At 43.4% G+C, this 27,118-nt stretch overlaps 1 protein-coding gene across 1 annotated transcript in view; it reads right to left on the bottom strand.

The window, feature by feature from the left end:
- Positions 1 to 27,118, bottom strand: part of LOC103385353 (calmodulin-binding transcription activator 1-like) — a 338,769-nt gene that overhangs the window by 167,475 nt on the left and 144,176 nt on the right. The window contains 1 exon segment of the mRNA XM_025059482.1: positions 18,973 to 19,040. Within this exon segment, the coding sequence (XP_024915250.1) occupies positions 18,973 to 19,040 (68 nt within the window).

Below are 27,118 nucleotides of genomic sequence, written 5' to 3'. Positions count from 1 at the left end.
TGCGAGAGAGGCAGGCGGTGACGGGAGAGGGGAGGGGGGGAGGAGAGAGAGAGAGAGAGAGATATCCTGCCCTGTACACACGGTTGACATGCACACGCACAAACACATGACTGATGGCGCTATCCAATACACTCCACATACTGTGGGAATACTTTAATTCTGAGAAAGTAAAGTGAAGGCAGTGAGGACGTTCTAATGACACATCATCTTCAAACCTGAATACTATGTGTCAGCAGTGGGAGTAGAAAATCTCTGAATTAGGTTTTTTTTTTTTTGGCAATAGAGATATGGAGAAAAATCAATTTCTGGGCCAACTCCGGTGCCAAGGACGTCCAGAAGGACAAAGCTCTGTTGATCTGCTCATATCAATTCTCCACCTCCCACAGACGGAGGATGCCACAGTGTGCAGTGCGGCATCTGTAAGGAATATCGCCCTGATAACGCCGCCATAAAATACATCATTTTACAGTCAAACCACCTCTGTCTGAAATGCACTTGAAGCGGAAGCCATTTTCAAGCGACATAAAGTTTAACATGGCGCTACATCTGCCGAGCCGCTAACTTCTACACTACACGGGACTGGGAGATTTAATTAGGAAACACGGCGTAGCGAGAGTCCCACCCTGTCAATCAGACCTGTTGTCATTACCCAGTGTCTACTTTACAGTGTGAACTAAAGGTGGACAATGTAGGGAGGGAGAGGATGAGTCACAGTGACCCACAGTGTGTGTGTGTGTGTGATAATACAGTTGAGCGGTCACATGGTAATTGCCGTTATATTTCTTCTCCGTAATCGTACAAAACGTTTGGATTTATTCCATTGTTTCATTTCTCTGCGTGATTATATGACAATGTTAAACATCATGAATATTTTAGATGTAGATATACTCATGGACCATAAAGATGCAGCTATTATAATATGATAATGCTGCTGGCCACAAAATATATATAATAATATTAGGGGAAATTGGTGACCGTTCAACCTCACGCCTTGAGTTATTTTATCAATTTAAAGAGACACTTCCCGTACTGTACGACTTCATTTGAAAAATAAAGCCATTAAACAGCACAAGCAATTTTACAGAAGAGGCAGAACCGAAGAGGCAAAAAGAGAAATAGATAAACATACATCAGCAGAACTGTCATGGCTGACTTAATATACAACTGAACAATGTACAAGGGGGAGTAAAAAAAAAAAAAAAAAGTTACAGGACGATTTGAAATACAGCTATTTACACAAATAACAAAAAAATATCTTCGTATCGTCTGGTAGAGTCTACGTTGGTGGCCCTCAAACGAGTGGCTCACGGGCCAGATTTGGACCACAAGCCGCCTCTTTGAGGGCCATCGGTTTGTGGCTTCAGCAACTATTTCAAATGGAACTTTCAGTCACTGATAAATGTGGTCGACCCAGTTGCGTGACCTTTTTTTCAGTTATGGGTTTTTCAGGTATGGGTTAAAAAAAAATAGATTTTTCATGTTGCTCTGACTTTGAAATTGTTTTTCGGGGACAAAGAAAATAGACAAAAACCTTCACACCTTTCAACACTCAACAACTTTGTCTTTGTGTGGCCCTTAAACAAAAAGGGGAAAAGAAAAATGTGAATGCTTTGCATTTGTTAAACCGAAAACAAGTCTACTGACAAAGACCTTTGTAGTGAATGTGTGCTTTATCCTCCCGGCTCTGGTTAGATGTTCTAGCAGAGGCCGCAGATTAGGTCCTCCAGTGGCAATCTAGATAAAGAGGTGTTTTGCACGATAGAGGGTCGGCCAGATGGAGACACACAGGCATTCAATTAAAATGCTGAGGGAATCAATTTGTTTGCCTTAATTACTTTGTTAATTTGTTTAAACATTTACTTCGAAAAATCCTCCGTCACATTTTTTGCCGTGATAATGGAGCTGCGACGAGGGTGGGGCGGACGGTCGGGTTGAGTGCCTTTTAAATGACTCACCCTCTGGTTCTAAACACAACAATCAGTGTGCCTGCTCGCTCGTCCCCGAGCCTCTTTGGAGGGGGTGCGTTGGTAATGAGGCCTTCCTGTAGTGCTGCAATCCACTCCTTTGTTAGTGCAGAAAAGATCACCCCCCCCCCCGTCCCCTTTGCTCCGCACCCCCACAATGTCCTGACATTCAAATAGATAGGAGGCATATGGGCAATGGGGCAATGCCTTAGACGCCCTCTAAACTCAGGCATAATGAGCAGCAGCACAGAGATGTGTTCAGGCTCTGCACATTAATTGTACCTTTACACTAGTAAGTAGTAAAAGTATTAGTAGTATTCATCCATTCATCTTTCAGGATTTGAGTCTTTTCAGGCTCAGATTTGAGGGAGGGGACAGAGACCAGAGGTTGACAACCTTCAGCACAGAGAAAGATGTTTTGGGGTTTTTTTTCCAGCATTTTCCTGCTAAACATACATTCATTCATCAAGAGCCGCACGAAAGGTTTGAATCCTGCGAGCAAATGTTTCCCATGTAATCCTGAAAGAGCCCGCTGCACCACAGGTCAGGGTTAAATGACCAAGGCCAATTCTTCTTCTTTGTTATGCACAAAAAGACTGAGGAACACAGCAGGTCAGGCAGAGTGAGTGAGTGAGTGAGTGTTAGCCGGACTCAGTGACTAGAAATGATTTGAAATAAGGTGCCCATCCACTCGTGCCCTCGACACGGCCTTCCTCCGGATGAGAATCCTTCTCTCCGTCTCCTTCCTTCCCTCCCCGTCTGGCCTGTTATCCCTGACTGTCTAGACAACTCCCAGAGTACAATCCCCTCACCCAGGCCAACACACTGCCTTAAATTCAACCGCTCAATTTCTACCCAACACTGTACAGCAACACTGCCTGGTTATAAAACACCAGAGAAAGATAGAACAATGCCAAGAATTTCTCTCTTTATTCCCCTCACCAAGTCTTTTTTTTTTCTGCTCAGAAAGGCCCGACTTAATTCAAGGGTTAGCTCAAACCGTCGTGAAGGTTGATTTTAATTAGACTGTCTGCCACCATTCTTTGATGTAGACACAAATCACCAAAACAAAAATACCAATTGAAAGCACTTGAGCCTTTTTGTATGTGGATGGGGCAAATAAATGAGAACAATGATCAAACAAAGAGGCAATTACAGAGAGAATTGCTTTCGGCACAGACTAATCTGCCGGTGGCAGAGAATGGACTAAAAAAAAAAGAATTCTTATGCCTGGGAAAGCCACGAGGGTGTGAGTTACAGTGCACCTCCTCCACACTCTGTACCCTCACTGCCCAACAGGTGGAGTATGGACACCGTACATTTACAGTATGCCCTCCTTCACGCAGAACATTTTAATCCTAGTCTGCTGCAGCACACGCCGGGACTCCCTTTCTGCATGAACTCCACTTGACAGTGCACAAAGCCAGGTCCTCACACCCATGACTGATCTCTATTAAATTACACGGATTAAATCAGAGATCTTTAATTAGGCCCCAATAAAAGCACCATGTGGCTTTCGAAACCTCAGAGCACGCTATGATTGGATAAAAATGTGAAAACATGCTAAATGAAATTGGTTTACCACTGAGTGTTCACCCCATGACACTTGAGTGGAGCGGGAGAGCAGGGCAAATAAGTGAGAGATACAGAGAGAGAGAGAGAGAGATAGGAGTCTCGAGGCGAGTCACACCTCTTTGCCTCAGAAAAGCTCTTAAATTCCATGTGTGACCTGAGGGAGGGCGCTCTAAAGAGTCTGCCTCAGATGTCAGGATACAGAGTCTGACTGTTGCAGAGCAGTGAACAAATACAGTCTGCCAAAAGCCACACCGGGGAGTGCTACAGGCATGATGCAACGTTCTGTGCATACATCATATATGCTGTATATTCCTAGATGTGTGTGCAAAAGACAAAAGACAAAAAAAAAAAAAGCTACATCAACACTCAGAGATGCACTGCTGGGACCTGCTTCTCTCTGAAACCCTGAGCCTGATGTCTCCTCCTCTGCACTGCTGCACAGTGTGAGGATGAACAAAGACTCTGGAGGTTTTTTCTTTTTTTTTTGTTAACTTATATGAACTATAATGGTTGTTGTGCAGCGTCTACGCAGCCACTGTGGAAATAAAATTAATCAAAACTTACACGAAGATCAGGGAAAGATCAGCAAAGGTTGAGGTTGTTTAGGACAACAGCAGTTGAAGTCAAGATGTCAGGATCTGAGTCCAGTTCTCAAACATGATTGACCTCTTATCAGATTAGATTAGATAAAATGAGCTAAAACTAGATTAGACTGGATAGGAATAGACTGGATTAGATTAGATAAAATATGATTAAACTGGATTAAACTGGATAGGATTAGATTAGATTAGATAAAATGGGACAGGACTGGATTAATTTAGATAAAATGGACTAAAACTAGATTAGACTGGATAGGATTAGATTAGATGTGATAAGACTGAATTAGAGTGGATAGGATTACATAGGATTAGATTAGATTAGATAAAATATGATAAAACTGGATTAAACTGGATAGGATTAGATCAAATGGACTAAAACTAGATTAGACTGGATAGGAATAGACTGGATTAGATTAGTTAAAATATGATAAAACTGGATTAAACTGGATAGGATTAGATTAGATGTGATAAGACTGAATTAGAGTGGATAAGATTACATAGGATTAGATTAGATTAGATTAGATTAGATTAGATCAGATTAGACTGGACAGGAATGGGTTAAATTTGATTCATCTTCATTTTCATTGCACATCACTGGTGTCTTGCACCTGATGAAAGCAGTTGATATACATTTAAATAAAGACCTAGTATTAATACTCCGTACATAGTAGTACACAATTTGAAAAATGTACAGTTAACATTACGAGTATTATAAGGTACAGTATATACAGGACGTATAGGGTACAGTTCTAGTCAAAACGCTTTAAACCTGAAGTAATAGTACAATAATTTCTGATCTGGCAACCCTGGATGGAACAGAAGAGCCTACTGTATGTAGACCACAGCTCATATCCCGTTACATAGTGTTGAAAAGTTTAAGAAGAACTGCGTCGACACTGACATGATGTATGGCTGAATAAAAACGCAGCACTCAAACAGGAACCAGCTCCCACCCCTGCTCCGTTACTCTTCCTCACATGCCCTAATTTTGAGTTCAGACATCCATGATGAAGAGGAGGAGGAGGAGGGAAGGAGAGGAAAGTGAAGCAAAAGTTCTGCAGGAGAACAAACCGAAACCGTCTCCCACTTATAACGACGACACCAGAACAGTAGGTGGAACTCTCTCACCGCTCCGTTTGGCTTTTATCTGCCTTCACCGCTGGCTCTCCATCTGCCTGTCATTTCTAACTCTTTTCAAAAACCTCCTCTCTTTCTACTGTAAACTGCCTCAGGTGATTATAGATTTTGATGGTGGTGGGTGCCGAAAGTCGAACTCCTGCCTTTGTTTCCTCATAAAAGTTCAATGTAGCGTTGTCAAATACAGTCGAAAAAACACCTCTGAGACTGTTAACACTGGCTGAACGCTAAATAAACCCCCCCCCCACACCTGTGAAAAATGGCAACAGCGCACGGTGGTCTTCACCAAAGACCGAGGAGGGCGGAGCAGACGGCTCGGTGTCTGCCGGTGGGCTCCTCAACTCTAACATTTGAGCCTCGGTTCCTGCTCTGATGCCAGGTCAGCCCAGCAGCAGGAGTTGCACGAAATCGAACACGCCCGCTGGAGGCACATTAAAACATGCTAATAAACCTTTTGGCATTTGATTCCCGTTAATCAACGAAGGGGCAGCAGTCAGCAGAACACAACACCACGCCACGGGCTTCGGAGGAAGGAGCCGGAGAGCGGGAAAGTGACTGTGTTTTGTCTGAAAACTGTAATACACCACAGCAACATTTGCAGCAGACTTTTTCTGGTCTTCCTCTCCGTCTCTCTCCTTCCCTTTCACTCTCTCTGTCTCTCTCTCTCTTTCTCCCCTCTCTGTGTGTCTCTTTTTCCAGGCACAAAACCAAGGTGCACATTAGGTGCTGGTGCTGCACATTTTGATGCTTGGCTGTCACTGTATCATTGTCTGGTGACATAAAGCGCAGTAAAGCACTGAGCAGTGATGAAGTGAAGGGGTTTTAAACCTGCGCTCACTGGCACATTTCTTGCCTTTCAACCAATGTCATTTAGAAAGTGTCATCATTCCAGAGTGAGAGTAGCCAGCCCCGACTCCCCTTCCTAAAACATTAAAATAAAAAGAAAGGGTTAGAGAGAGAAAGGGAGAGAGAGAGAGAGTCCTCTTTGGCAGTACTTGTCCCATTATTCCAGCGGTGCCTTGATTAGACAGGGGGGTAATTTACGAGCCGCTTCATTGCCAATTCAACGACCACGTCACCTGTAAATAATTAAAATCCTTCATGTCCATTCCAACATCATCATATCATGATGATGTTTCCCACGTAGTCCTGCGGGGTCAGGAGCGGGACTAAATCTTGGCCGACTTGTCTCCATAACTCTCCTGAGGAACACCCTCCAGCCACGAGCAAAAATAAAGATGAAGGACTGCCGCGACAAGAAATGAAAAAGAAATTGTCAACTAAAGTAAACAAATACGATTGTGTCCCAAAAGACGGCAGAGACGCAGGTGGAGGGGGACGAGTGGTGGACGCGCTCGCCAACGGTCTTTAGCTGCATTTTATTATTTCAATTCTTATAGACAGCGGTGTACAAGCCGTGGCTTCTGATCCAGATGAGGCTCTTCAGTCCCTTTGAACTGCCTCCATGTCCAATGATACTTAACATTTGTGAATTTACGTCGACTGTGACTTTACAACAACAAAAACAGGTCATGTCTAATGCGTTCAATCAACCAGCGTAGTTAGCCGTTAGCAGTGCAGCGTTCACTTGCTGCATATACTGACTTTTAGATTTTTTTCCTAAATCAAGGTTTCAGCCAATATTTTTATGTCAGTTTTTACTTTGCTAAAAGCAAAACAACATAATATCACTGTCCTCTATATTCACTGACATATACTGACTTTTATATTTTGTTTCTAAATCAAGGTTTCGGCTAATTTTTTATGACATTTAATTTTGCTAATAGCAAAACAACATAATATCACTGTCCTCTTCTACCTAAGATCAGAAGTGGAGCTGCTAGCAATAGTGCAGCTATTGTTTTAGTGCAGTAATAGTTTTGGAAGGTATGTCAGGTAAAAGAACAATAAGAACGTTAATATGACTCCAGTATTTACAACCTCATACACTGTTTTATTCACTGAATTAAAAAGGTTCAAGTTTTGTTCGGCTCTTGTTAAATTTAATGAGGGGTGAAATGATGAAAATTGATCTTTTGGTGTTGAAGGAAAAAGAAAAAAATTCAGCTCCGTTGAGACTAAAATGACATGGAAAACAAAAATACACTTTTTCTATTCACAATCTTTTCAACAAAATCAGGCTCAATCACGATCGACTTTCTGACTAGTTCATCTAGAATCAACTCTTTATCCCAGATCATCTGACGCGATTTTCCTTAATGGACTTATTACATATTCATGTACTGTATATGATCATTGACATTGAGAGATTTTTTTTTCAAATTTAATTCAAATAATTTACAACAAGCTGCATCCTGTTGGGTGGTATTTTTGTATTTTTTTAATGCAGCTCTCTCTTTACAGTTTGTACTGTGTACTGAAAATAACTTCTTTCTACACTGCCTAATTTTCATGCCTCCTTTTTCTCTTTTTTTGCAAATGTTTTTATTACTTTTGTGTTTAACAACGGAAGCTAAATAAATTTAATTTGTTGAAAAAACTGGACATCCATTGTTCCATAAAGCACAAACCAGCACTGCTGGAAGATTTGGTTTGTGAGAGTTATTTCAATGAGCTGAAGGTGACAAGGAGGATGAGAACAATCAATCTGATTTTAATTGAAGGGAAATCTGCTATCCCGGGAATAGTCTTTATCAAACACTTTTAATTACACCAGGGTTAGAAGAAGAAAAAAAGGAAGACGTGGAATCGAGGGCTTTTTTTTTTTATTCTTACTTAATTCTGAAAAAAGTAATGAATATTAATAATCCAATCTGAAATGGTTATAACCTTTCCTTTTGCACACTCATCTTAAAAAAAAAAGATTTTAATAATTTATCAATTGCCTTATATTTGAACTGATTAGCTTAGTGATGCAAAATTAATACATGACTATTCACCACGTAGCAGCTCAATCCCTCCTTGTTTTTAATGAAGCAGTTTAAGCAGCCAGGGTATCGCCGGTGGGCATGGGTGCAGGGACGGGGTATAAATCTAATACAAATGTGCGGTAATGAAGATGTCTCATCAGGATCATCGGGAGACTACCCCCAGTCTGAGGTTGATGTTAGCAATACACAGAGTAAAACCAGCGCTCGGGGTCCCAAGTCTGAGGTTGATGTTAGCAATATACAGAGTAAAACCAGCGCTCGTTTTTTTTTTTTTTTTTTTTGTGTTTAACAACGGAAGCTAAATAGGACATAAAAGGAGGCTAGAACCAGACGCAGCAGTTTGGGGGCAAAGGTCAAGTAAATAACCAGAGATGTGATTTCACGCTGTAATGTGGATTACAGTGTCCTCTACAACACGGGGGCCTTGATATAGATGCAGGGAAGGCTGTGTTTCTTTCTTGATCACTATAAATAGGAACGAGGGGTCAATTCTGTCATTGCCGTTCACGCATACTGAATAATGCTGCCTGTCCTGTGAGCCTCAGCTGGAGCAGAGAAATGGGACAGAATGTGTGCATGTGTGTATGTGTGTGTGTGGTGCTTTTTCCTGTTCCTTCCTGGTGATTCACACACCTCTCTGGCAGACACCCAGGACCTATTTTCTCCTCCTCTTTACATAATAGCGAGTGGTATCACTGATAGCAGGAGTCCTGTCCTTTCTCCTCACTCCTCCTCTTAATCCTCTGCCACTTCCTGTCTACCCTCTTCCACCGTCCAACCGTTCCTGTACAGGTGGGAGCTGTTTAGACACATTTCACTCCCCCACAGTGCACGTACTCTTTAGGTAATCGCTATCTGACCCCAAAGTAACTTAGAAAAAGGTATATACTGTATATATGTGGGCTGTCCAAACACGAGGACACCCAGAGTTCAGAGCAGATCACGTAGGATTGTACGTAGGGTACACAGGTGGGCGGCACGGCCACTTGTTTCGCGTTTTTTTTTTTTTGCCTGTATTTTCTCCTGGAACTTTCTAAAGGCCCCGTGTCCAGGATCGGCTTCACCATATGCCTACAGGACAGCACCCATCTGGGCACTGGGGTGTGACAGGCCGAAAATAACAGAAGCGGTAACAGTCCTCGGTGTGCCGGCCAACATACGGCGCCCGCTGAGCGAGAAAGGGAGGTAGGAGGGAACGGTACAAGAGGGGGTGGAGAGCAGAGGGGGGTTTAAAATAGAAAATAAGAGGTGGGGAAGGAAGTTTGTGGGGACGGACGGGGGTGAGGTACGAGCCCTTGTATCTATGGATCGAGTGTCATTGTGTGTGTGTGTGTGTGTGTAGGCACAGTTGAGTGTCTGGCCTGCTGGGTGACTCAGTTGTGAATAATACACAGGGTCTGTTTGATATATATATGTGTGTGTGTGTGTTGGGAGTGAGGGCATAGTGAAGAGCTGCTCTATAGGACTGGTTGTCTACGTGGGCTCTGCTACGTCTACGGGCCGCTCCATGACAGCAGCCCTCACACTGCTCACTGGTGCAGAAGTGCTAATTAAATTAAGTCTTTATTATGGGGCTGCAGAGGCAGCACTTCTCCCCATCTCGGCCTGCTTGGCTGACACTTTCTCCTTGAACACCTGCTTGACATCAACTTCCTCGTGTATTTATTTATCCTCCCTCTCCTGTGGCCAGCCACTGGCTGCACCTCTCTCTCTCTCCTCCCCTCCCCTCCTCCCTGCCTCCCCCCACATTGGCAGACGGAGAGAGGAGCGGGAGGCCTGCTTGCTTATCTCACTGCTTTTGTGTGAGTAACACATTACTCCTCAGCTCCTGGATGGCCCCAACATCAATGAGTAAAGTAACTAATTCAGACCTCGTTCTGAAGGAGACGCGCAGCTGGTGTGGTGACAAAAAAAAAAAAAAGGAAAAAAAAAAAAAAGGAAAAAAAAAAAAAAGGAAAAAAAAAAAAAAGGAAAAAAAAAAAAAAGGAAAAAAAAAAAAAAGGAAAAAAAAAAAAAAGGAAAAAAAAAAAAAAGGAAAAAAAAAAAAAAGGAAAAAAAAAAAAAAGGAAAAAAAAAAAAAAGTGACACATAATAAAAAAAGGATTAAATTCCTCCATGTGTCTCCTCCTCCCTGGCCTCCAGGAGCAGTCCTGCTGAGCATTGAGGGAATAAAAGGTGATAAAACTAGATGATGTTCAATGTTCTATTGAAAAGTCTCCGTTGGGCGAGCTTGCCAGGATAATATACAGCAGCCTGGATGAGAACTAACATACATCTAGTCCTCTGTCCATTTCCACTAGCCTCAGGCTTAGACAGCTTCCCTGGGCTCAGCTTGGGCATTACTTTAGAGGACAGACAAACAAGAGACACTATTAGGTTGGCGAGGAGTCTGAGGCCCAGGCACTCAGCCCAGCACTGGCTGTTATCTATTGACCGTTTGTATTCTCCCTCCCATCCCCTAAAACCACAGGACTTTTCTCTATCTGTCGGTTGAATCCATTGCCCACCTTTCTCCATCTCTATCTACTGTTTACTCACTTTATTCTCCTCTTTTTTTTCCTCCCCCCTTTCTTTTCCACTCCCTGGCCCCATGTCAGCTCAATCCTCACCCATTCCATCTCTCTACACTCCTTCATTTGTTTGTGTAAAATTCTCTCTTCCTCTTCCCTCTGTCTTTTCCCTCCTCGCTCCATCCATCACTACCCCCCCACCACCATCTCCATCTTGTCCGTTCACTTCTCTTATCGACATGTTTCCATTTTCTCAACCGCTCTCACTCCATCATATTCGCTCTTCCTTCAATGGCCATTTTTCATTTTCTCCCTTTCATCCGCACGCACTTCATGCTCTCAGGGCTCTGTGTTACCTGCTGGACTTTATTTCACCCAGCCAGCCAGCCAGCCAGCCAGGCCCCAGGTGGATATAGCTGTCCTTGTCAGTGCTTTTGAGCGGATGGGAGAAACGTGCCAGGGTGTCCTCCAGGGTGCAACATAACGTGGCGGCCCAGGAAGGACTGTCACTGAGCAGCAAACTAAACTTTCACTCATGATCAGTCGGGGTAAAAACTACGACTGAAGGATGACGAGGGTCAGGGTGAGACAAACAAAGCACTGCACAGACTCTACAGTATATCAACTGCTGCATTCATTCATTCAAAAAAAAAAAAAAAAAAGGTAAGTTTCCAATATTATTTTATAAAAAGGAAGAAGTAGTGTAAAAAGGGCCTGAGATGATAGAAACGCTGCTCTTCCCCTCGCTGCGTGCGCTCATTTCCCTCTACCACAAACATGCTGTTTGTTAAACTCTTTTCATTTGTCAGTTCAATTAGAACTGGTGTCAGGCCAGTGAAGACACACAGACTGAGTTTGTCCCCGTATTCCCTGAAAAATGTACTGTATTAAGACAGATTCATTTTAAATTGTCTGTGCGTAAATCACTGTGTCATCTCTGGCTCTTAAACAGGACTCAGAGTATTCAACTGTGGCCACATCAACTTCACTTGTGAGTCTGTACTGCAGAAGGACTACTGACAGTGACATGGCAACTTAGATGCTGATAGCAATACTATTCTGACACCTTCTACTAATACAGTATGTAGGTATACTTTGTATGGTTGTACTCGCCCTTTACTGTTTAATATACACTTCTAATATCAACAGCTAAACCTTACAGAATACAAACAAAGATGGCGTTGAGGCATTAGCCATGTGGCAATGAGCTAGTTTTGCATGTAGCGCCTTGGTGTGGGAGACACAGCTTCATGGATCTGCACTTGACAACGCAGCCTAAGGCAGAAGAGTCGAGCGCAGATGTACTGAGCTTTCCTAGAGTGTCAGAAGTTAGAAGAAATAAATGTGCCTTTTCTACGGACAATATGCAGATTTTGGAAAAAGCCAAGTTTGTGGTGAAATACAGCATTCACAGAGAAGCTGAAATAATACAGTTGTTAAAACTGAAGTGAGAATGTGAATATGGGTGATTGGAGGGTGAGTCGTACATAGGAATCTGGCGACAAAAAGTCTCGCACATACACGGACAATACAGTTGACCGGTCATTATTCTGCTACCGTATGAATCAGGTGAAGTGTGGGCCCTATTTACACTGCTGCTCTTTTTGGATGCACTCTCTGAGGGCCACGGATGCCTCTGTCCTGTTCTTATACACAATCTATTCTCTCGTTTTGAATCCACCAGCAGTGACTGTGTCTTGGCAGGAACTGTTCTCTCCCTGTGGTGCTGAAATTCAGTTTTAGTTTTTAGTTCTTCTACTTTTGACTGGCAGTAAAAAGTAGATATAAATATATATATATAAAAATATAAACTTTGACATTATTTTAAGTAACATGATATAAACATTTCCCATCATTTACAGTTTTTCCTGCTTTCACAGCAGCAAATTATCTTTATAATCCGAATGAAGCAGGTAAGAAAGTAGTGCAGATACATCGACTATAAATGTTAAGATATATATACACACATATATTTATATACCCTGATGATAGGATAATAATATCAATTATATTACACAATTTCCTTTTGAATATTACCATTTTTCATCTTTTTTAAACCACCTACCAAAAGCCTTTAAAGCAGGTTTTAAAAAAGCCCATCCATACTTCAGCCGGTGGAGAAGTGGACCACTCACATCCTTCACACCACCCAGAAGTCTGATTTCTGACTGCGTTACTGCTCATCTCTACCTTTTCCCCGGTTTTTCTTCTATTCCACCGTCTCCTTTACCTCTGCCAGCCAACAGGTGCCACGGAGCATTAGAACGAATCAGTACCAGACACCCTTTATATGCACATCCCTCAAACACACTCACACACATATATATATGCTCACAGCTCAGCTCTCTACGACTATGTGCCAGAGTAGGTGACAGAAACAGAGTTTACACACAGGCCTGTGGACATCTTATTCACCGTGGCACATTTCTACACACAACACCTCTCCTGGAGAACAGGTACACGCAGCTTTAACTCCAAACCTTAAATACTATACTCTACGCCGCCACACAGTTTCTGCTGGTAATTACACACACACACACACACACACACACACTCCTGAATACATTCATAAATTCTTGCTCAATTCACTTTTTAAACGCCCTGACGTTCTCCCAGGCTTACCAACCCATTGTGTGCAGCACAAAAGTACATTTACATACGTACACACTCAGTGATGAACAGTGAGTGCACACAATTTATTTCACACTCGTTCCCACACACATCTGTACACGCTCACGTACGCCGCACACAATAGCAAACAAATAGTCATTGGTAAAACTCAGGCCGCCTCTCGGCCGGGCTCCGCTGTGTTGTTGGTGTAGCCGGGCCTCTGGGGTGGTGGTGCTGCTGCTGTAGGTTTTAATAAAAGCATTGTCTTTGGAAGCTGTCTGAAGGGACTTGGTTTCATTTTGGAGTACTGCTACTGGAGTAGTGTTTCCGTGATGTGGGAGGAGAGAGGGCTATTGCGCTGGGACGTGGGAGCAGCTCAGTTTAGTGTCATTGTTGCGCCCTCGTAGGACTGTTACTTATTGTTTGATACTTTCAATATACAACTCGGTGTGTGTGTGTATCTGTATGAGCATAGTAGATTCTGTTCATGTTAGCACACATGCAAACCTGAGCCCATCTAAGGTGTGTGGGAGTCAGAGCCGACGGCTGACACGGCAGCCCAACAGCTGTAACAAGTCTACTTTGCGTTTGTACTTTATGCAAGATAGGAGATTACACAGATAAAGGCAGAGACGCGGGGAGCGATCTGGACGACAGCCGTCGAAGCACTCGCTCTGCAGTAGTGTAGTGTGTAGAGATGGGCTGCTGTTAATCAGCCCCCATAAAACAAACAGCAGAGAAAGGGAACGCCACCACACAACTTCTTCACTCACGGAACGATGCGCCATTCAGGATAATGAGCTATCTCTATACGACACACAGGTGTCCATTAGCTCTTTGGGCTGACCAATCTGTGACACCCTCCAGCCAATAGTTTCTCCATCTGTCAGCATACAAACACCTCGGAAAAAGCCCCTGCAGGAGACGTTTGTGTCATTTATGATGGACAACGAAATGCTTTCTCAACAGGAGCACAATGTAACACCCATGATGAGGCCAAATCAAATGTTATTGTCAAGACTTGGAAGCGCAACATTTCGCCACTCTCCTTCTGTTTTCATCCTCCTCCCACAGGCATTTTCAGACACCATCAGCTGAGGCAGCACAGACAGACATCTTTAACAGGGTGAGGGAAGGGATCCGTATGAATTATCAAAGAATGCAGGGGGAGGAAAATCCTAATTGTCCCTTTAAGTGTGTTCCCTCCTGCAGAGGGAAGGTGCGAGGTAACGGCCATCTTAAATCACAGGCCGGCCGCGGCCTTCATTAAAGCCATAATGCCAGGCTCTCCCTTTAATGGAAATGGAAGCCAGCGAGGCTGTGGGTGTAAATTAAAGTGTAAAGCCCGAGTAGGGACAGGTTTCCACAGCTCTGACAGGTACGGCCTGAATTAGCTGTAGTGGTGTTCAAGCAGTCGGTAGACGAACACTGGTATTGATTTTAAGCACTGTTGCACTTCCTATCTGAAAGGGAATGTGTATTACTAGAGCTGGGCACATCAATCACTCAGCATTTCAACACTCTCCCCTGGCACGTCGCAAATTTTGAATTTATAAACAAACAAAAATACCCTCAAAACAGCGATGGCAGACTACTGTGTCTGAGCTTAAGACTAGACTTTTTTTTTGTTGACAGGATGCCATTTCCTTATTCTGCATTCCTATCCCCCCTCACACGTCACCTTGGCCAAACGTCTGGCATCAGCTCGCCGTGAGCTCTGACCGGACCTCGCCCCCATGCTATGACCTGCATGTGTCAGAGTGCTCGCATGCCTGCGGTGCTTCCAGAGATGCGGCGCGAAGGCTGGCTGTGCATGAGCGTGCTGCTTATCTCTGTCTCCCATCATGCCCCGCTGACTTTGTCTACAGGCGCTGGCAGCAGAATTAGCCTACTTAGCCTGTTCTCCACAAGGGTCAACCCACATAGACAAGCTGACAGCACACACACACACCCACTCACACTCACAGAGCGACATAGGTTGACAAATGATAACGCAGCGTTTAACCACAGGTGTCCCGGGTTTGATCTTTCACCCGTGACCTTGAGCAGAAAGCTTTTTATATAGCGGCCAGACATCAATCATCTCCCATCAATCAAACACACACACATATGCTGTAGCCTTTCACACCCCCCACCACTCTTTGCCCAGGCATCCATCACTACACTCTACCCTTTCGCTGACATCTGGTAAAACACAAACACTTCACAACATCTCCCCCTGCCTCACACACACACACACAAACACACACACACACAGAGAGAGACCTGTGTTTGTCGTCAGATGATGGCTCCTCTAAACATGGGACATGCAGTGTTGTTGTGATGTCAGGTCATCTGCAGGTGAACAATAGGGGCTGCTCCCTGGTGACACATTTGCTGAAAAATCACCACCTGCTCTGAGACTTGACACAAGGTTGAAATCTCTGAGCACACCTCCAGCTGAGGCCGCTGGAGAACCGACAGCCAGCGCTGACAGACTGTGGTCACGAGAATTTCCTACCTAGGCATTCAGTGGCGACGTGCCTGGATAAATTCATATCTAAATGACGTATTTATGTCTATAGAAACCATCAATATTAAGCTGATACGCAGTATAACCAGTCGTTACATGCTAGCTAACTCATACAGCCACGATAACGCCACTACTAGCAACTAAGCAACAAACCCACACAGCGAAAATTAGCCGCAGCAGCGACATAATGTACAATAATACATAACATAACACAATTACAGTAATATTAAAATGACAAAAGACATTTTTTTCACCAAAACTCCGGAAAACATGTACACAAATCCACCCTTCTCTCTCTCTCTCTCTGTGTCCATATAAGTATTCAAATACTTACTATTGTTGTGACGACTATCCGTGCGTTACAGCCGTAAACACAAGTCCTTTTCCAACGTTATCCGTGCCAATAGTCCAGTCTGTCCCGACGTTTATGGCAAAAGTTTAAAAAGTTTATGTTGAGAATGTCCACTCGACAGCGGTGAAATGGACGCCGCGACAACTTTATTATCAGTTTGGTAGATTCGACACATTCGACATTTTTTTTGACCGTCCAATCAAATCACTCGAATCGCCAACGTAAATGTGGACCACCTAGAAGGCCTCGATATGCCGGTTTTTATTAATTTATTTTATTTTATTTTATTTTTTAATTAAATGTAAGTAACAGTAAAGTAATTCAGCAGCAGTGACGTCTGGTAGTGACGCACACATAGACAAGCTGACAGCACACACACACACCCACTCACACTCACAGAGCGACATAGGTTGACAAATGATAACGCAGCGTTTAACCACAGGTGTCCCGGGTTTGATCTTTCACCCGTGACCTTGAGCAGAAAGCTTTTTATATAGCGGCCAGACATCAATCATCTCCCATCAATCAAACACACACACATATGCTGTAGCCTTTCACACCCCCCACCACTCTTTGCCCAGGCATCCATCACTACACTCTACCCTTTCGCTGACATCTGGTAAAACACAAACACTTCACAACATCTCCCCCTGCCTCACACACACACACACAAACACACACACACAGAGAGAGACCTGTGTTTGTCGTCAGATGATGGCTCCTCTAAACATGGGACATGCAGTGTTGTTGTGATGTCAGGTCATCTGCAGGTGAACAATAGGGGCTGCTCCCTGGTGACACATTTGCTGAAAAATCACCACCTGCTCTGAGACTTGACACAAGGTTGAAATCTCTGAGCACACCTCCAGCTGAGGCCGCTGGAGAACCGACAGCCAGCGCTGACAGACTGTGGTCACGAGAATTTCCTACCTAGGCATTCAGTGGCGACGTGCCTGGATAAATTCATATCTAAATGACGTATTTATGTCTATAGAAACCATCAATATTAAGCTGAAACGCAGTATAACCAGTTGTTATATGCTAGCTAACTCATACAGCCACGATAACGCCACTACTAGCAACTAAGCAACAAACCCACACAGCGAAAATTAGCCGCAGCAGCGACATAATGTACAATAATACATAACATAACACAATTACAGTAATATTAAAATGACAAAAGACATTTTTTTCACCAAAACTCCGGAAAACATGTACACAAATCCACCCTTCTCTCTCTCTCTCTCTCTCTCCATATAAGTATTCAAATACTTACTATTGTTGTGACGACTATCCGTGCGTTACAGCCGTAAACACAAGTCCTTTTCCAACGTTATCCGTGCCAATAGTCCAGTCTGTCCCGACGTTTATGGCAAAAGTTTAAAAAGTTTATGTTGAGAATGTCCACTCGACAGCGGTAAAATGGACGCCGCGACAACTTTATTATCAGTTTGGTAGATTCGACACATTCGACATTTTTTTTGACCGTCCAATCAAATCACTCGAATCGCCAACGTAAATGTGGACCACCTAGAAGGCCTCGATATGCCGGTTTTTATTAATTTATTTTATTTTATTTTATTTTTTAATTAAATGTAAGTAACAGTAAAGTAATTCAGCAGCAGTGACGTCTGGTAGTGACGCACCTGTCCGTGGGAAAATAAACACTAAGTACTGTACCACATATACATTAATAACGTCAGTTAACGTCGGCAAATTAGTGAGAAGACAATGGTGAGTTCAGGGCCCAGTCCACTGAGCTGTGGCCCATGTTTAATAATTACACCAAGGAACATTCTAATTGGTAGTGTATTTATGCAGAACTATTGTACTTGTCCCTTCAAGGCAGTAAAAGTAGGGGTGGGGGGTACAGGGGAAGGGAGGGTCTATGTCAGTGAGCAGGGTCCATTTACACAGTCGGTGAAACTGGTGGAAAGCAAGGAGGAAATGTTTAACACACTGGGCCGACTCCAAATGAATGAACATGCAAATTGTAGTCAACAAGAACCTGGTGTGAACCTCCTCTGTAGGAGCAGCAGAGACATGGCCCGGTGTGACAGTAAAACAAACAACGCAACCCGGGGCCGTTCGTCCACTACGGCCCAATTTTTGAGGAACACTATTTCAAAGCCACATGCATTATTAATTATAAGTCCACATTACATTATATAGCTGCGCTGTGGACACTGTGGTCACAGAGCACATTTGTTTGCTGACACAAAATGTTATGCGACACGCTCTGTGTAAAAGCCAAAAAAAAAAAAAAGAGCATGTTCTTCTTCTTCTTCTGCAGTTTGGCATCTATGTGTCTGCATACATTAACAAAATAAATTAACTGCGACGTTGGCATCCCTGTTCTGTTTCAAATACCACGCTAGCTCTTGGCATTTTGCATCGTGTGGGTGTAACGTCTGACCCAAAAAAAAAAAACTCCCAATCCAACAGTGCTATTAGCTGAGTGGTGGATGTGCGGGCAGATAGGGACATATTACCATTTCACTCAAAGAAGATGCTGCACTCATGCATTCTGCCTTAATTAACTCGCTAAAAGGCAGTTATTAGTGGAAATTAATATTTCCATCCTTTATCTGAGATCCCATAAACTTCTCTGAGCAGCTATCAGCAGCCTATAATAACAAGAGTCCGGCAGTGAATTTGGAGAACTTCTGTTCTGCGCATAAGGGACACAGTCTTGAAGAAAGAAATGTACAACTGCAAATTATGTTTTTGGGTGTTTTTTGTTTCTTCTCGGCTCCAGAAATGGCACATTTGTGAGGCGCTGGATGTAAAAGTGCAATTTAGCGGGAGTGTTCGCATCTTACCTTGTTTTGGGGGACGTTGTTAGCCATTCTTCATGCTTTTCAAATGTTATCAAGTAAGCTGCAATCTCCTGCAAAAAAAGAGAGGAAAAAAGAAGGGGAGAGAGGAAAGGGGTGAGGGTTAGATGTGCCACCTTTAATCACTGTTCTCTGCTGTTTGTAATACATTGTGAGACTACTTCATTGATATTCAGACAAAAGTCTAAGCAGCACCACAAACACGGCAAAAAAACGGGAGAAGGGGCAGCGGTGGGTAAGCTCGGGCAGGTAAATGAAGACGGGTAAAAGTAACATGAAAGACGGACGTGAAATGTGGCTTAGGTCAGATCATCTTCTGAGACCATCTCTGTTACAGAGGCTTTGATCAAGTTCTCCTCTAAGGACATCAAGGTGCTCTCACCAAGATTGACACCTCTGTGAGCGGCTTTTAACATTTCTGGTCCGATACTCCTCCGCATCCCTTTGATCTGCCCTTGACACTCCTTTATGGATCAATCCACTCTTTAACCTTTGAATAATAATTACACGCCGGTCTCACAATATTGACATGGCGTATGCAGCACTTCACAAAAAGCTGTAAATCCTTTTGAGTCAGTTGTGTACAAGGTGTGGTTACACACTGAAGTTTGAAAAAAAAAAAGAAGGAAAGAGAGAGAGCTGTAACACGATGGGCATACAGAGAGGTGGGACATCACAGTAGACCAGACCCATCCGTGTTCTCAGCAAACTAATGAGTAGAAATAAAAGAACGTGGAATGCTGAAGGACAGCCTGAGCTAGCGTTAGCTACAAGGTGCTACAAGGTGCAGACACCAGAGCTAGTGTTTGCTACTACAGTCCTGGTACAGACACCAGAGCTAACATTAGCTACAACACTCCTGTGATAAACACCAGAGCTAACATTAGCTACAACACTCCTGGTACAGACAGCAGAGCTAACAATAGCAACAACAATCCTGGAACAGACAATAGCTACATTAGCTAACATTAGTCCTGGTATAAACACCAGAGCTAATGTTAGCTTCAGTATAAACATTGTTATATAGCTAGCTAGAGGTTGAATAATGTTAGGAATGAAGATTATTTTTACTAGTGGTCCAATAATGTTAGGAATGAAGATTATTTTTCTATATTTGTTTCTTTGACATTAGACAACATTTCCATTAAAACAACACAACACTCCAAAACAAATCAATGTCACTCTAAAGAATACAAGATGGCTTTTATTGGCTCTTCAAGGCTGTGTCACCCGTCTGACCTGGCACTGAGACACTGCTCACTAGTTACAGCCAACAGGGATGCTGCGGGGTATGCAGTGTGAGGGGATCCCAAGCTGGCAGGGGTCCCACTAGAGAGGGGGGTGAGAGCAAGGCTGGCACTACAGCCTCCAGGTGCAGGCTGGGAGATAATGCTGTGTTGATTAACTTCCTGTTGTCCTGCCATAATGGCTGAAGGCAGAAAAACCATGACAAGATGGAGTCCTGGGTGAGGAAGGAAAACTTCAACCTCACGTAGTTAAAAAAAAACTTTTATTAAAACTAAATAAATTTGCCCAAGTGCGTCATTACACAAATGCTCTTTGCCCCCTATGGAGGGCGCACTCCTTGGTTTGGGAACCTTTGTCTTAGTGAAATTTGCTCTCTGCGTTTTAACGTCTTCTTAAAACATCCCATATAGTTAGGATGAGATGAGGAAGAATTTTCAACACACCACAGTCCTGCCAAGGGCCAAGATTTGAACCGACAACCTTCTGATAACAGGCCTGGTTCCTCACCCACTCCATCTCATAAACACATGCAGTACATAAACTGCCAAATCTGCAAAAAGAAAAAAAAAAATCAGACGTAAAATCTCAGTGTGTGTTTCCCACATCACTGAATGACAGGCCGTCTCCACAAACCAAAAGTCTTCAGTTAACTGTCAGAGACTGTACTGTACAACACCTTCCAGCCCGAGTGGAGAAATGTTCTGTGTGCTGACCACATTTGTTACGTTTTTCCAGTAACACATGTCAAGAAAACGCAGGTGAATTCAGGACCCGATTGTAGGCAACGGAGGAAAATAATATTGGTAATGAATGGACACAGGAAATAAAGGGAAGACAGATCCACTCTGAACAAAAATTACTCTAAAAAAATGAGAACAACAAAGTGCCAACTGTCAACAACAAAAACCAAGGAGCGCAAAAAATTGTCCAGTAAAATGTATACATTACTCACCACCATGAAATTCAATAGAAATGTCTATATTCAAGACATTAATTAATCCCTGTTATTCAGTGTTCATTAAGGGATGGTTAAATGGCAGCGGGACGCTCCTAAAGTGGCCCCTCCTCCCCCGCCTGTTAGCACGCGACGCCTCCCGTCTCTCTTGTCTTTAACATCCAGCCACCGGCCCAGGCCTCACTGGTGGAGGATAAAAGCTGGGGGGGGTCGGAGGGGCTGGGGGGGGAGCCCTCATGGCCTCATATTTAAAAAATAAATAAAACAGGAGCGAGCCTCTACCTCCGGCTCCCGGTGCACCCCTCCCACTCTGAACAGATGCCAGGGATTATTCCGAGCCCCCGACCAACCATAAAGGTGCAATAATCTTATGGCGAGAAAACAAACAAAAACAGACGTGCAGCCATTAAACAGCTGCAACGAGACAAAGTCTGCATGGGCGGCATAATGAGAGGGCTAGCATGCGTTCAGGTTGAGCAAACACGCTTTGTGGGTTACTGCAAGAGTGGTGGAAGGGCGGGGCGGGGAACACTGATGGTGTATCAAAGTCAAAGCAGCAGCTGTCAATGGGCTTTGGACTCTTTCTGCTGACCTTAGTGCCTCTGGCCTCCCCACTGCCGCTGGGGAAATATTCAGGATGCGCTTTGTACACTGCTCCTACCTCGTGCTGCCTTTTAAGTCAGAATCCTACTCATGCAGGGCTGTTTGTGTTTACTCTCTGTATGCCCGGGCCCTCTCCACCGCTAACACACCATCCTTCCTCAGGTTTTATCACCAGGTGTTGTTTAAATTTATTTCACAGCTGTTTGTGTGTGTGTGTGGTTTTTTTTTCTTCGTTCCACTGCACACTTTAAAACACCTCAAAACTATCTCCCCAAGACTGATCTGAATAACTTAAATTCTGCAAAGGCTAGCACTGAAGTCGAGAGAGAATATGAGCACTTACTGCTCTAATTGACACAGTGGCTGAGGTGGGGTGTGGGGGGGGGTGTCTTTCATTTTGCAGTGGGAAAGAAGGACCCGGAGCCGTTTGTCGTAACCAAACCATCTAATTTGTTCCTTTTGTCTTCGTAAAAGCTGTGACAAACTGTTAGCAGGGGGCGCTAACGCAGAACATGACAGAACAGAGGAGCAGTCTCAGGGCTGATGGAGATGGAGGGCTGCGATTGTTTGTGTGTGTGTGTGTGTGTTTCTGTCGACTGTCGACTACAATCAGAGCGTCTGATTACTGCTTACCTGCCGGAGCCTGGCACGTTATTAACATGCTCCTCAGGATGTGTCACCCCTTTACTCATCACTGTGTCTCCCCGCTCCTATCCTCACCCTCACTCTCACTCTCACTCACTTCGTTTACTTTTTTTTTTCTCCCTCCCCATGCCTATAAGCACTGAGGTGACACGCTGCCTCCTCCTACTGGCTTTAACTGTCTTGGCTTTCAAATGATATTTTCTCTCTGGAGGTACAACATTTCCTCCGGAGAGAATCAGCTTTTGAAATGTCTTCCTGTTTGAAATTGGAGATGACACAAACATATTCATCCCGTTTCACTCCTTCGCATCTCGGAAGGTAGTGTTCAGAGCAGGAGCTACTGAATCTAAAGGAAAATAAACATGATTTAACTCCTCCCACACTTTGAATTACAAAAATTTAAATGAATTCAACGACTTTTGGGAAAAGTGTGTGTGTTTTTTTTTTGTTGTTGATAGATGTGGTGTCTGAAAACCACTGAAAGTTACAAGAACAATAAAGAAATAAATGTTCTTCTCGGTTGTCAATTAAATCTGTATATTTGCTTCGTGTCTGTCATCACTCACTCACAGTGTAGTGACAGTGAGAACAGATTTAGCTGCAGGGGAAAGTGACTGCAGGATTTTTCTAAAGTTAAAGAAAACAGTTTACAGCTGGCATTGGCAAACTAAGGCCCGGGGGCCGGGTGTGGCCCGTCTAACTTTTTATCCGGCCCGCCAAAACATTCCAAATTATATACTTTATTTATATTATCATTATACTTCTGCCTTATCCCTGCAATATGTTTCCATGTTTCCCCAATAGGTGGCGTAGAAAAGCGTTTATGGATGACTTTTACATGTCATTTATTTTAGTTCGCTCCATCTATCTGCTCATGACCCCCGGTTCAAATTTAGGACAATTGTGGCCCACGAGTCAAAAAGTTTTGTTTTTCACGTCTGGTTTACAGGACCAGCAACCGTCCATGTAACATGTCTAAAAAAATCTATATATTATTTCAATTGCAATTATGTTATAAACAAGAAATGAACTGAAACTTTTTTAATTCATCATGCCTGAATGTGATTGTTTGTTTTTTTTTAATTCGTACCAACTCAGAAAATATTTTTCTTTTCTTCGTCTAAGGACTGAAATTGAGTTCTTTTTGAAAAGTATTTTTTTTACTTTTTTTTTACTCCAATGGAGCCAGATCAAAAGCTGTTGCAAAGCTTTGATCATTTTAACCGATTTCCAATCAAATGTTATTATTTATTTATTTATTCATTTATAGCTGGCGGACTTGATTTTTATTCAAATTAATTAAGGTTTTTTTTAATGAATCAATCGTGTTTAAATCACACGTCAATATTTCATGTATATTTTAGTAGAATGACTAGACATCTTATCTCACTCATTTCTCTGTAATTAAATAATCACGTTAATGTGTTGGGATTGGAAATCCTGATTAAAATAAAAAGTAAATGATTGACAGAGAGACGGTTCTGAGTCTTAACATGTTTGAATAGTTCAGAATCTATTCAGGCCTAAATTCTTTTGACTCAGATACAGCGCAAAAACTGTTGTTATTGATATTGTTATTGACCCCGCCCCCTCTCCTCCTCCTCCTCCTCCTCCTCCACCACCACCAGCAGCAGCTGTGATTCATGAGTCTGTGGACAAGTGTTGCGAGGACCAGTGACGTAACACTTGGACGACAGGCTCCACCACTGGAAGCAACCGTTGCCGTTCCATTAAAGGGAGAGTTCTGTGTCTTTCACTACAATCTCAGGATGCATCAGACACCTGTCTCTTAGCAACATCAATAACACGTCTCCTCTCCTGCGTCCACAGCATATTTTAATTGACATGCCATGATAGGTGGGTAACCCTGGAGCTGATTTCCATCTTTGCTGCTCCTCCATTTCAAACAAGAAAATTCACTTCACTGCCTTCAACATGAACGTGGATCCTGAACCCTAGCATTTAGGCAAATTAGACAGATCTCGGACAAAAAGAGTGAGTCATTTACATAAAAAAAAAAAAGATTACAGTGTATTTGTCCAGTGCTGTTTGATTCCAGTTCTACCATTCCTCCAGTGACACTAATGAAAAGGCATTTAATGAACAGCCGTATTACGCAAACTAACTTTAGCGACTGTTATTGATTGCAGTAAAAGCTGGAGCTAATGAAATGAATATGAGAGAGCACACGGATGTGAGAGACTGGATGGAGCTGGTGCTGGTTGGACAGCAGGGCACAGCGCCTCCAGCCTGCCTCGTGGTGAAGTCGAGGGAATGCATCCTCAAAGCTTTGACCTTGACCTGGCACTTGAAAGAAGGAAGTGGTTGAGGAGGAGGGTGGGTGGGGTGGGGGGTGGGGGTGGATGTGTGGTGAGCAGAGCCCTCCCTGATGACCTGGGGTTCGCTCTGGACTGCCAGGTCATCGGATACTTCCTCCAGGGCAGCCCAGGAAACAAACTTGCCCAGGGCCAAGAACAAATGGAGCAGTGTGGGTTTGGGCTGTGCAGGAGCTCCAGGTGATCACCAGATTACACCAGAAATACACTCGGAAAAGATAGGACGGGTGGGATAAAGGGGGGGAGTTACAGAAAGGAGAAGATAATCAAAAAGGAGCAAAAGGGGAAGGAAGTTTTTTTTTCCCCCTTCTCTTTCTGGTGACAATGATAAATGCATTTAAAACAGAAGAAGCGTGAAGGTAGGGTGATTAAAAAAGTGTGCTTCACTTTGACTCTGCAAGCAAAAGAGCCTTCGCTGAATCACTTCGTTTTTTTTTTTGTTGGTTTTTTTTTTTGTTTATACTTCATGAATTCTTAATGCACTAGCAATAATGTATCACGCACTGTATCTATGTAATCTCATATGGCCACATCTTTTAAGCAAAGGCAAAGTAGCATAGCGTGAGTGAATCCACTTCAGCTGGATGCAACCTCCAGCCAGACTTAAAGACTGTTTGAGCGCGGCTCGTAATAGGACGGAGTGGATGTAAAATCAAGACAAATGGTCAGCGGAGAGGGGAAGTGAAAGGGGTGTGACACAAAGTGAGGCAGCTGAAAAAGTAAAAGTAAGCAACAATAGAGAGCGGAGACACTGGCAGCTGCACTTGGCATCTGCTGAAGAGGAGCCGGGCCGCTCTATGGGTCCCAGCTGTGGGTTAAAAAGATGCCCTCCCCAGCATACTGCTCATTAGGACCTGCATGAAGCTTCCCACTGATGTCTATGCAAAAGCGGAAGGGTGGAAGGCCTGCTGCGTCCACTCTGTTGCTCTGCTGCGGGTGAGCAACAGAGTTGTTCCGCTCGAACTTTCTAATAAGAACCAAGACTCCTCTCGGATATTTTCAAGGGTGTGGGGGGCATTTGTACAAGAAACTGCTCCATGTGAACCAGACAGATATGTTCGTTTGGGTAGAGATATCATTTTTAAGATGGAGGCTGGAGGCCACATGGTCCAAGAGATAGACAAACCTTATTTATCAGATTAGATCAATGTTAGATGTAATCTTTTTTTCCCCATTAACAGTGGAAATAACATTTTACCAAGAGACCAATGACTCAGCGTTTTCACACAAACCTCATTGGTCAACGTGACACTTGTATTTGATTTGAGTTTTCTGAATTCTTAGTCTAAAAAAATGCATGTTTGCACAACTGGTTCGTTATATTTGGCCCTATGATGGACTGGTGACCATCCGAGGTCCCCCCCACAACACCCCTCCCCACCCCACATTTACATGTACGCCTTTAGCAGACGCTTTAATCCAAGAGAAAGATTAATGATCAACCTACAAAGAGAAACTTCCTGAAAGGAGACCACTACTGTAGTTAGGAAGGTGGGGTTTTCAGAGGGTAAGACAAGGTGTAGGAAAGGACAGGACAGAGTTAGGACAGGAGGGTTTGCAAGAGACGCCAGCCTAAAATGGATTCAGCAATAAGAGATGAAACAGGAGGGTTTGCAAGAGACACCAGTCTAAAATGGATTCAGCAATAAGAGATGAATCAATGTTCTAACTTTTCTAAAAACTTTGTTTTTAAGAACAGGCCTAAAATAGAGAAATCAAATCCTCTGAACAAAGTTTTGATCTCACAGTTGTCGGGGGTGAGTTTCTGCAGCTGGTGCTACGTCAGCTCAGTCTTTCTAGGCTATTTCACTAACACAAACATTCAGATTCACCACAAAGCGTGCATTTTAAAACAACATCTTTGTTCTGACTCTGCACGTACTTCTCTACCAACTTCCTGAGCTCCATATGGGCCGGCTCTTGTTTGCCAAACAGGAAGTGGGATGGGCAGCCAGGCCGTCCACCGCTCTACATTATACATAGTTGTGAGATCAATTTGGCATTGATCCGGGATAGCTTAGATGTTTTCCAGTAGCTGGTCAATGCTCCTTTTTACATTTCTGCTTGGCATGCTGGTCATAAGACCGTTGCGAAAAAAAAAAAAAAAAAGAGACATTTTCCTGGGGAGCCTCTTCTTGCTCTTCAACGCTGCATGGCTCCCTGCTCCCACAATCAATGTTACCGCAGTAGCTGCTCAGACAGCACTCTCCTTTTTTGTTTACTACATCAATTCTCTCCACTACATACTTTCATGTAAGCACAAGAGTGTGAACAGAGCTGGGGAAAGAGGAGTTTACCTCCATGGGGGGGGGGGGGGGGGGGGGTGGCTTTTTTTTTTTTACTG

The sequence above is a fragment of the Cynoglossus semilaevis genome, chromosome 10 (genome assembly GCF_000523025.1).
Source record: "Cynoglossus semilaevis isolate Cse_v1.0 chromosome 10, Cse_v1.0, whole genome shotgun sequence".
Taxonomy (NCBI): Eukaryota; Metazoa; Chordata; class Actinopteri; order Pleuronectiformes; family Cynoglossidae; genus Cynoglossus; species Cynoglossus semilaevis.
Note: the sequence above shows the minus strand (reverse complement) of the source record. Positions and strands in the feature narration are given on the sequence as shown.